The sequence below is a fragment of the Chrysemys picta genome, chromosome 21 (assembly GCF_011386835.1).
Source record: "Chrysemys picta bellii isolate R12L10 chromosome 21, ASM1138683v2, whole genome shotgun sequence".
NCBI classification, from domain to species: Eukaryota; Metazoa; Chordata; order Testudines; family Emydidae; genus Chrysemys; species Chrysemys picta.
The window spans coordinates 1,416,231-1,428,085 of NC_088811.1; the positions used below are offsets into that span (position 1 = coordinate 1,416,231).

Sequence of the window (11,855 nt, forward strand, 5' to 3'; positions counted from 1 at the left end):
GTGAGCAAGTGTACATTAAAAATAGTCCCTAGAAATTTTGTTTTATTACCTTTGGGTTTGCTTAAAGGAATAAGTTGTATCCATGATCTTTATTTGCTGCATTTGGATTTGTTCTTGCTCAGTCCAGCATCTTGGCTTCCAGCAGCTCTTTGAAGTTATTCCTCTCCCTCTTTCAATATTCAACTAATATTGAAAAGGTTCTTTCATCAAAATATCCATCCTGTACGCTTGCAGAGCCAACTTTACTTGCTGTTTTCAGCAGACTGGTAGTTCAAGGTTTAGAATTTCTAATGGTTGAGTAGTTGGCCCATACACACCTCTGTCAGGGTTGCTGCAGCAGTAGGAAGTCATTGGTGGTTCATTGGGAAAGCAGCTGAGAAAATTACCTGACACAGCAAAGGAAAAATTCTTCCTCTTCTTCACTCCTCCTCGCCACCGCCCCCCCCACCCCCCAAAAAATGCTGCAAAAGAGATATTTTTCTGATCGTTTATAAGGACAATCTCAAAGCAATAGGTTCATATACATGGGACCAAAGGGTAACTTATTAACCAAAGTTGCTAACTTTCAGTTTAGGTGGATTTTTTTCTTTATTAAGTGAGAATAAAACTCTCCCTCTTCTTTACAACCAAGCCTAGTTACAGTTATAAATATGGCATCACAGCAAAACTAGCCTCTTGGGTTACTTCTATATTAGAAACAACCTTGAGATGGGAATGCCTTGTTCTTATTCAGACAAGCATGTGGAATCATTCTTGCTCCTGTTTTCCCTCCCAGCACGCAAGCAGTGTGTTTTCACTTTCATTCTTGGAAGTATTTGCCTCATGCAGAACTGTTAATTATAATAAACATTGTAAACTGTGATAACTCTTCTCTGTAGAAGTGGCTTGACAGCAACTTTAGGATTTTTAAAGCAGTATCACTAAAAGAGTTGTCTTGGCTCTTCACTTGAATACATGAAACTCCTATTAATGCTCTATTTGAGGTATACAACAGGTGGAAGGAGAGATCCCAGTGTATTTAAGTTGTTTATTATCTTCGGGTCCGTAGAACTGAATTAAACAAGTGTGATTTATAAATGCCTGACTCCCATGGACCATCTTTCCTCTACATAGACACCTCTGCTCTGAGATTGCTTCCCAAAGTAGCTCAAACTAAGGAAACTGGTTATAAAGCATGTACCTTGGGAACCATAAGAAAACTTGTGCATTGGTTTTTTAAACCATGGTGAATAAAAACTGATATTTAAAATATTTAAAAATCAGATTTTTTTTTTTACATTTTAAATCTGAGGTTGTTTTGTTGTTGTTGTTGTTTAAATACAGGTTTATGTTTAAAAAATAAACTTATATAAAATTAAAATTGAAGTTGACAACCTATGTTAAGGCCTAAACTTACAATAATTTATATTAAAACTATATTAAGTTAAAATAATAATAAGTAGCACATGTTTGCTGCTGAAGTTTTACAGAAAATTAAACCATTAAACTGGTGGAAGTCACTGGCTAAGCACCTATAACCAGAGTTTGTTGAAGTGCATAATCAGCTTTTGACAGTAGTAGGATCTTCTGCAGATGCACAAAGAATATTTTTTCATTTCGGTATATTCAGATAGTTCAGTTCTATGACTAGTTCAGACAAAGTTAAGATACAAATTGTACATTGGAAAAAGGAGAAAAGCTTTTCTTCTTCCAATCTATACTGGGTGTGAGAGGTTGAGATCAACTAATTCCAAAATCTTGAAGGACAATGGGAATCAGAAACAATCAGTTCAATTCACTAACTACAGATAATACCTTGTTTTAAAAGATCAGTAAATGCAGAACATGTTTTGATGTACTTTTTTTTCTTGTGTATCTGCATATTTAAGGTAATTTTACTTAACTAATAAAAAAATTAAAGTGCTGATTTTTGTGCACTTCATTGAATCAGAATTTTCAAATTGAGCTTGACACTAAATCACAACTAAAAAATTATCTAACATAATAAAAAAAGTAAAATTTAAGAGTCTGAATAAATGCAAGTTAAGCTTTATATTTGCTTAAATAAAGTTTATCAATATAGTGTATCCTCTTGGTTAACAAAAAGATGCACCACATTTAGTGTAAAGGTTATATTTAGTTGCAAATAAATATGTTTTAATGGTTACCAACCACTGAGAATCAACTTTCTTTAAGAAAATAACTATAGTACAAATGCAAAACAAGATTAAAATCCTTGATTTAAATCAAGGTTTCCTGCTTGGTGATTAAAATCAAGTATTTAAATTACATTGATTTAAATAAATCCACCCTGTTTTTAACTAATAATAACTATAGTTCAAAAACCTGGATTTTGCTGTATACTAAGCAGACCCTTTTACAAGCATGATAGCTTCTAAACAAATGGTCATCAGGAGAGGTGGTGCTCTAGGATGTCTGCAAAGACTCTTATTTATTTCACCTTCCTCTTTTTTCGACAAACTCTGTTGCTATTGCTTTGATTGGAATAAACAGATTATCTTGTTTTCTCTGTCATCACTAGAGTGCTTTTCGTAGATTGCAAAGAACATAGTAGTTCTTGGAAAATCAGTAACAATGTCTGAAAAATATAATACTCAGTTCTAATTGTCTTGGACTCACTTTTCTTCTCTCATTCAAATTTTTAACTTTAATAAAAAGACTTTATAACCAGAGATTAAATTATCCAATAAAAGAAGTCTATACCAATTGAAATGGATTCTAATACAGTACATAGTTTTTACTTTAAATTCAATTAACTTAGTTCTTGAGACTGATTCAGTTAAAATGGAAGCTCAAATTAATTAGTGGTTGAACTAAGTAGAAGATTCTGTATTCCTAGGTAGTCTTCCATCTTCATTCTTGATAGGACTTTCTTGGATTTACTTTAAGTACTGCTATGACTGCCCTGACCTTGTAATCTCCATATTCGTATGCCAGCAAATTGCATTTCTGTGTCTCAATAATCCCTCACCTGTTGCTGTCACGCTCCTGTCTCATGAGTGGAATGGGTAAAAGAAGCCTTGTGGGATTATAGTGCTGCTGTCAGTTCTTCCATTACAGACCTCTCTCCAGCCTTTATTCACACACCCCCACACCCCGGTCTAAACTTGGCACTGGCTGAAGTTTCAGTCCAACCCTTTCAGGGTTAATTTTAGGTGGGGAGAGGTTTAAGTCACCCCAGAATATCAGTTATTTTTCTAACTGATGTTCTTGTGCACTCATATAACCAAAGCCAGATTATTTTATCCGGTACAAATTTGCAGGAAGTTTATCTGTTGTGGGACCCAAACGTGCACATTTTGAAATAAATAGATTTAAATAACATGTTTAGGATTGGCCTGCAATTATCAGCATAGCACAGTGGTGCTTCTAGGTACTATTTGTAATACAAATAATTTTGCATTCTGTCTTGGGCAGGCAGCACGGCTGAATAACCGTGGGGCAGTTCACAGAATCATGGAATCATAGATTAGGGTTGGAAGGGACCTCAGGAGGTCATCTAGTCCAAACCCCTGCTCAAAGCAGGACCAATCCCCAGCTAAATCATCCCAGCCAGGGCTTTGTCAAGCCGGGCCTTAAAAACCTCTGAGGAAGGAGATTCCACCACCTCCCTAGGTAACGCATTCCAGTGCTTCACCACCCTCCTAGTGAAAAAGTTTTTCCTAATATCCAACCTAGACCTCCCCCACTGCAACTTGAGACCATTGCTCCATGTTCTGTCATCTGCCACCACTGAAAACATCGAAGCTTCATCCTCTTTGGAACCCCCCTTCAGGTAGTTGAAAGCAGCTATCAAATCCCCCCCCTCATTCTTCTCTTCTGCAGACTAAATAACCCCAGTTCCCTCAGCCTTTCCTCATAGGTCATGTGCTCCAGACCCCTAATCATTTTTGTTGCCCTCCGCTGGACTCTTTCCAATTTTTCCACATCCTTCTTGTAGTGTGGGGCCCAAAACTGGACACAGTACTCCAGATGAGGCCTCACCAATGCCGAATAGAGGAGAATGATCACGTCCCTCGATCTGCTGGCAATGCTCCTACTTATACAGTCCAAAATGCCATTAGCCTTCTTGGCAACAAGGGCACACTGTTGACTCATATCCAGCTTCTTGTCCACTGTAACCCCTAGGTCCTTTTCGGCAAAACTAGCCACTCGGTCCCTAGTCTGTAGCAGTGCATGGGATTCTTCTGTCCTAAGTGCAGGACTCTACACTTGTCCTTGTTGAACCTCATCAGATTTCTTTTGGCCCAATCCTCTAATTTGTCTAGGTCCCTCTGTATCCTATCCCTACTCTTTGGATTATAAACTTCTTGGGGCAGGGGAGTGGCTTAATTAATCTACCACTCCTCCCAGTTTAGTGTCATCTGCATCTCCCATCATTCAGATCATTAATAAAGATGTTGAACAAAACCGGCCCCAGGACCGACCCCTGGGGCACTTCGCTTGATACCGGCTACCAACTAGACATGGAGCCATTGATCACTAACCATTGAGCCCAACAATCTAGCCAGCTTTCCATTCACCTTATAGTCCATTCATCCAGCCCATACTTGGTTGTAGGCAGGGGAAGGCAGAAACGCTGCCTGGGTGTTCTGGGCTCATTCAGCCTCCAGTGTATGGTTCACTGCACCCAACTAACTGGGTAATCTTTTCAAAATCAGAATTTATTTTTTTAAGTGCAGTTTTGACTTTGGAGAAGCAAAGAAGTGCTATTCACATTCTTTGGACACAAGCACCAATTCACAAGTAGTGAGGAGACTTCCTATGCGTAATGATGCAGCCCACTCGTAGTCCATAGCTCTTCAGCACCCGGGGCTACGCAGATCCATTGATTTCTGGGCTGGCCATTGATGCTGCATTATAGGAGCCACATATAGCAGTTTGGAGTGTGCACCATATCTCATGTCTTAGTGCAAGTGCAATTTGATCAATGTGCACATGAGTTTGTGAATGTAACCAGGTGGAAGCAAAAATGCTAATGTAGCACTTCCGGCACTTGCTTGGACTACTTTCACCCGTGCTTGATGAAATGGGGGGAGCCTTTACAGCTTTCTGAATAGTGGTTTCCTTTTTTCTTTTATAGAGATGACTCCGCTGAAGTGGATGTTTACAATCCAATGAAGAACGAATGGGACAAAATCCCTCCTATGCTTCAGGTAGGATGTTGACAATGAGTTCATTTTAAAAACTGCTGGAAACAATTCCTTTGGATTATAAGCTTCTTGGGGCAGGGGAGTGACTTAATTATTTAAGCACTGATACAACACAAAATAAACTCAGTGAATGCTAACAATATGTTCAGCCATGTACAGCAAAAGGTAGTCCTTGTTTCAGAGCACTTGTAGTTTAGGTGACCAATAGAGAACAATGAAGGCTTGTCTACACTGTGCATTAGTCCACTCTAAAAGGGTATAAATTCCAGTGCACACTAAGGTGTCACGCACTAGCTGGCCTGCACTAAAAGTTCTCTAGTGTGCATTAATGTAGTATACAATACTACGTTAATGCACCAGGGAACTTTTAGTGTATGCTACCAGGGTCCAAGTGGGCCAGTTAGTGTGTGACCCTCTATTGTGCACTAGAATTTACACCTCTCTAGTGTGGACTAATGCACAATGTAGACAAGCTGTAAACGCCCAAACCATCATGTGGTGCAGCTGCATAGGTTAGCAGAGATCTTTGTTTGAATCTTGTTGTTTTGTGGTTCTTGAATTATAGCTCCTTTAGTTGGAGTTAATGCTGCTGACCTTTTGGCTGGGACTTGTCAGTTCTGTTACAGTTGTGTTGGTATGGTTTCACCTGCTGGGACCTGTGAGCACCATACCTGTTCCAGAGCAGCAATTGCCAGCAATAGCAGAGGACCCACAAATTTGGGACTAGCTGCTAGGCTAGAGATCCGTTTACCTACCTAAAGGGACATAATCCTATAAATGTAGGATTGGAAGGGCCCTCGATAAGTCATCTAGTCCAGTGCCCTGCACAGAGGCAGAACTAAGTATTATCTAGACCATCCCTGACAGGAGTTTGTATAACTTGTTCTTAAAAACCACCAGTGATGGAGATTCCACAACCTCCCTAGGTAATCTGTTCCAGTGCTTAACTACCCTGATAGGAAAAACTTCATAACTAATGTCCAACCTAAACCTGCTTTACTGCAATTTAAGCCCATTACTTCATGTCCTGTCCTCATTGGTTAAGGAGAACAATTCCCTAGGTTGTCCTTGTTCCCCTTTTTATAGATAGGCACTATGTTTGCATTTTTGCAGTCCTCTAGGATCTCTTCCATCCTCCATGAGTTCTCAAAGATAATTGCTAATGGCTCCAAGATCTCTTAAATATTATAGGGTGTATTTCATCAAGCCCTGCTGACTTCAAGACATATAACTTGTCTAAGTAATTCTTCACTTGTTCTTTCCCTATTTTAGCCTCAGATCCTACCCCATTTACACTGATATTCACTATGTTGGTTGTCCAGTCACTGATAACTTTTTTGGTAAAAACTGAAACAAAAAAGGCATTTAAAACTGCAGTCATTACTGTGTTTTCTGTTATTGTCTTTCCCTCCTCATTGAGTAATGGGCCTACCCTGTTCTTCCTCTTGCTTCTAATGTATTTTTAAATGGTTTTCTTGTTACACTTTAAGTCCCTAGCTAGTTTTATCTTGTTTTGTGCCTTGGCTTTTCTGGTTTTGTCCCTACATGCTTCTGTTGTTTTTTCGTATAGTCATCCTTCGTAATTCGACCTATATTCCACTTTTTGTATGACTCTTTTTTGAGTTTCAGGTCTTTGAAGATCTCCTTGTTAAGCCAGGATGGTCGTCTCTAATAACATGTTTTTAATTGTAGGTTCATGTTGGAGGGAGCTTGGCTGTGCTTGGTGGGAAGCTCTATGTCTCTGGTGGCTACGATAACACATTTGAACTTTCAGACGTGCTGGAAGCTTATGATCCAGAAACTCGAACATGGAGCATAGTGGGACGGCTGCCTGAACCCACCTTCTGGCATGGAAGTGTCAGCATATTCCGACAGTTTATGCCACAAACTACACAAGACGACGACAGTATCACTCTGGATAATGCCATTAACCTAAACAGGCAGCGCCAGAATCTTCATAATCAGAATCTTAATGAGTTACGTTAACAGTAGAAAAACTTCTCTCTGGCTTGAAGTGAATTCATTACAAATAACCAGTGTCACTTTGGGGGAGGGCAGGAGGCAAACTGGTGCTTGGAAACTCTGAAATGGATTGATCAGTAATTGCAAGTAGGGAGGTAGTAAAAACCCTGAAAGATTAAAATATTGTTGTAGGAAGCATAGTTGGCAGAAAGTTGGAGGCCTCTTTGAGTGCATTGTCCCTCAGCACTTTTCTGTGGATGGAGAAGGTGCAGCATTAGCCACAGAAAAGCTCTGATAAGAGAACTCTGGAAAAAAACAGGTATTTTTAAAAAATCACTTGTTACTCAAGCACCAATATTGCTCTTCCAGGCAGCCCTGTGTAGCTTTTGATCAGACAGCTTTCACTAGTACCCTGCAGTCAGCAGCTTTCCACATCATAACACTTCATATTTGCCACCAAATTCCTTTCTTTGTGGCGGTATTTTATGGAAACACAGAAGATAGGGAGGACTAAAGTTCGCTAATACCAGAGGCTCTCTGAAAGGGGAGAGATTGATTTGGTAAGATATGCCTGCAGATCTAATGCTCTTCTCAGTGCTCCAGAGGAAGATAGACCTCTTGCCAATATGATCTGAGGGAAAATTCCACCCACAAAGTTTGGGTTCATTATAGATGTGCAGATATGAGGATATAAATATCTAGCCCTAAATATGCTGAGCCACCATAAACTTTAGTCACTCTTCATGCTTTTATGAAGAACCTATTAAACTGCATTTGCATAAAAAGCTCAGTGCAAGGATATTAAGGTTGAGAGTCATGAAGTTTGAAATTTCCCTCCACCGCAACCTTAAAAATGTGATAAATTAATTGTTAAAAACTGCTACAGCACTGTAAGTTTTTATACAGAATTTTCATTACCCCCAAGCAGCTTGTGCTTTTATTGGTCCTTACTAGGAAAATGTTTCTTTAGAAACTTATCATTTTAAAAATGATTCACATACTTAGATTGAGTGAAATGTCAAATGCATTTCAGTTTCTTTTTTTAAGCAAATATCCATCTGAGAAGAAGAGTGGGGGGAGACTTTAGGGGCTGGGGGCTCATGTCAAAGATCTCTTGGACAAGAACATCCTCCTCCATCGACATTCAAATCTGAATAACCTTTTTGTTTCTATCAAACTGTTTAGCCTGCCGTTGAACTTGGCAGAGAAATCTCTGCAGTATGGTCTTGTCTAGTGAGGTTATTTGCTATTTATTATTGATGTTCCATAAGCTCTAAAGACTTTAACTTGACTCTTTTTATATAAAGGATGGCAAAATTTGTGCTAGATTAAGCAGATAGGTCCTGGATAGTAGATGGGGACACTATAAAATGCAGAAGGGGTATTTTCACTATTTAGACACTAAAGAAGTAGATCAGAATGGTATTTTTAGGGGAGAACTTATTTAAAGGGAGGAAATAAAGAAGAGCTTCCTTGGGAACTGTCCCATGGATTTGAGCAAAGTAACTGATTACAGTATTTGGTATATAGAAAAATAATTTTATGCTGCTTCAAACATTCATGATAAAGAATGGTGGCTAAGCTAAGGTAAATTTACGGTTTATAAATGGATCAATTTGCTGAGTGATAGAACTTTCTAACATGTTAATATTACACGTGAGAATTGACATTCATCAAAATAATTTAAAGCAGCTGTTGGAATTTTTGAGCAGTTGGTAAATGCTAATCAGGGCCTTTAGTTAGTGCATAGAGACTGAATTTTGTTTAGATCGCTATTGCTTTTGTAATCAGTAAGTTTTGCTTTCAGACTTAAGTGATCTGGCAGGCTTAATTTTATTTCCTGTATTTAAACTAAGCAAGCACATTTCAATGGAAGAGGAAATTTCCTGCTAATTCCTTGATTGTCTGGCTGTTCCTACAAAGCTCTTAAATTTCAAAATGCAGCATGGTCTAGTTGAAAGCAAGCATTAATGTCCTTTAGGAAAGAATGATGAAGTGAAATAGTGGGTGAGATGGTAGCTGTGCATTTTCTCAGTGGGAAAACTGTATGAATTTAAACTTCACCTACATGTGACAAACCCAGATATTCAATCACACAAATCTTTAGGCTTCTTCATTTGGAAGATGCTGTAGGATATCTTAACTCACTGAAATGTCCTAAGTTCCCAAGGGATAAAGCATTTTCTACAGCTCTTGAGTCTGTTCTCTCTCAAACATTTTCTCTCTATTGCAAACTTTCAGCAGAGATTCTTCCCATTATCCTGAACTTGGACCACTCAGACCTTGATAGGTTATTGACAGTGCCTTATCAGAATGTAGCTTGAGACAGGGATATAGAGCAACTAGATTGTGTTGACAGACTTCAGTCTACCAAGACTTCACAGTGGGTGGAACAAAGTTACTGTATAAATCAACTTGATAGAGTTGGCAAACTTCAACTTCTGTTTTGTTTTGGAAACTTCTGCACATGTTGCAGGTGAGTCCTGGAGATCATGCTCCAAAAGCTCTTGCTAGAGCTTCGTGTCATGAACATCAGTCTGCTGGCAAAGGATGACTAGACAAGATGGTGGGACTCCTACTTCCGTATTAGGCAAAGAAGCTTAGACTGGTATGTCAGACTTTGACCCTTGGTAGTGCTACCAGCTGGAAAGAACGAAAAACTCACTGAGTTTCCTACTTGGAAGTTGGGAATACCAATCAGTGGACCATTTGGTTACCTCAGTCAGGCTTTTAGTATCACAAATTTTATAGTAACCAGTAGGAAACCTACATCTTCCACTGAGCTTGTGCAGTTATTGTAATGGGAATGGTAAACACAACCATGTGGTGCTCAGTAGGGTGTCAGTAGTTTAAGACATGTATTCAAGTCCATCTTAAGATGTGGAGCACTGCTGCCTACATGTTGTGATTTAGTATAACTTAATTTGCATAGTAGAATGGTCAAGTATTTATGCTGAACTATTAAAGTATATTTATGTAGAACATTCTCCTCCCGTAGTGCTCTCTGCTGGACCTATGTCATCTTGACGTTCCAAAACCAGCTGAGTAACTTTAGGTTTGTATTTATAACTTTTTGTAGATTTTCATTGTGTCCAAACCTTTAAATACTGTTTAAATACCATCCTTTGAAGCAAAGGCATTTTACGTTTTGACAGATTTTGGAATTTTATTCATACTTTTGTTTTTAAACTTACTTGAAATGATCAAGCTAAATAAAACATGTTAAATGTAAATGTTTTGTTCAGCTCTCAGTGACGGCAGGGAGGCTTCTAGATCTGATAGGGTTAATTTGCCTGTGGTGGCTCTCCCTCTGATGCATGTTTGTCAAATTAAATAGTCACTTTCCAAAGAGAAAACATTGAAGGGTAGTCTTACTTCACCCATAGAGGAAGTGTGATCTAAGAGTTCTCTTCCAAGCTGTTTGTTAGTTACTATTAAGTACACTTACAACAAATCCCATTTTTGCTCCACTACCATTTTTAGAATGTTCCCGGCCTTCCTATCACAAATGAACTATGCTAAAATGTTTTCTGCATGGCTGTCACTGTGTGAGTACTGCTAATAATGCAGACACTTATGCTGTCTTGCTGCCATAGATCATCTCACTTTAAGTGACTTGAGTAATTTAGTATTCTAAGAGTGGCAGTTTACAATAACCAGAAAATCAGGCTGAGGGGTCCAAGGTACTGTGTATAGTGTCAATTAAGAAATAACCCTGGAAGTTAGTTCTCTAATCTGTACTCCATTCTGGAATCTAATCAGCTACTTGTGAAATGCTCTAGCATAACTTGGTTGAATTCTGATATGTGCACTGACAAACTTCTTAAACTAAATCTACTTCAGAGCCAAAGCAACTTTCAGCCACAGTCTGCAAAAGCTTTTTGTAAAGGTAGCAGGGGATTCAAGTAGTCCAGTTGTTGAAATTCTCAGTTCCCTTAAATTGCCTCACAGCTGATGTACTAGTTATCTCTTGCTGGAGAACTTGCATCTTAAATTTAGGTGCTTTGTCAACAGCGGTAGTGTTAAAGGACAGAGATGGTCATGAGAGTTTGGTATCCTTAAGCACACATGACTTTTCACAAGCTGTGCAGACAGCCCTCAGTGTAAAAAGTTGACCATGCCTATCTTAGTGATACAAGCCTTATGGACAAAGTACTGCGAGATTGTGAAGTTGCTCATCAGCCTCCTCCCATAACTGTTAAGCAGCTGAGAACTTGCTTTTTTTTGGTGGGTTTTTACTTGATGCATCCTTCTGTGGTTGGAATTAATAACTCAGGGTACGTCTACAGGGGATCGATTTATCGCGTGTAGTGTAGACGCAATAAATTGATCCCCAATCGCTCTCCCGTCGACTGCTGAACTCCAGCTCAGTGAGAGGCAGAAGCAAAGTCGACGGGGGAGCCGCGGGTGTCACTTCACGTCCTCGCAGCGCTGGATCAAGTAATTTTAATTCAATCTAAGATACATCGACTTCAGCTATGCTATTCTCGTAGCTGAAGTTGCGTATCTTAGATCGATTTCCCCCTTCCTCCCCAGTGTAGACCAGGCCTCAGTATTGATAGAGGTATAACTTAATCATCTCAGCTGTCTGCCCTTGATCAGTACACATGATGATTGAGTTTAAAAGCACCAGCATGTAAAGTAAAAGTTATATAATACAGCCACCTGTTTTAAAGAAATTGTTGAAGACTTACAATATTAAGCCTTCACTCAAGACATTTCAAACTGCCCTTACATGGA

General features: G+C 39.0%; 1 protein-coding gene across 6 annotated transcripts in view; it reads left to right on the forward strand.

Moving 5' to 3' along the window:
- KLHL21 (kelch like family member 21) overlaps positions 1-10,348 on the forward strand; it is a 33,726-nt gene extending 23,378 nt beyond the window's left edge. For 5 of the 6 annotated variants that reach the window (XM_042859112.2, XM_005287071.4, XM_065575382.1 and 2 more), the window contains exons 4-5: positions 5,084-5,156; positions 6,846-10,348. In XM_042859112.2, the coding sequence (XP_042715046.1) occupies positions 5,084-5,156; positions 6,846-7,139 (367 nt within the window). In that variant the 3' untranslated portion in view covers positions 7,140-10,348. The remainder of the gene's footprint in view (positions 1-5,083; positions 5,157-6,845) is intronic. The other variant, XR_010594291.1, reaches the window with a different exon arrangement.
- The last annotated feature ends 1,507 nt before the right edge of the window (positions 10,349-11,855 follow it).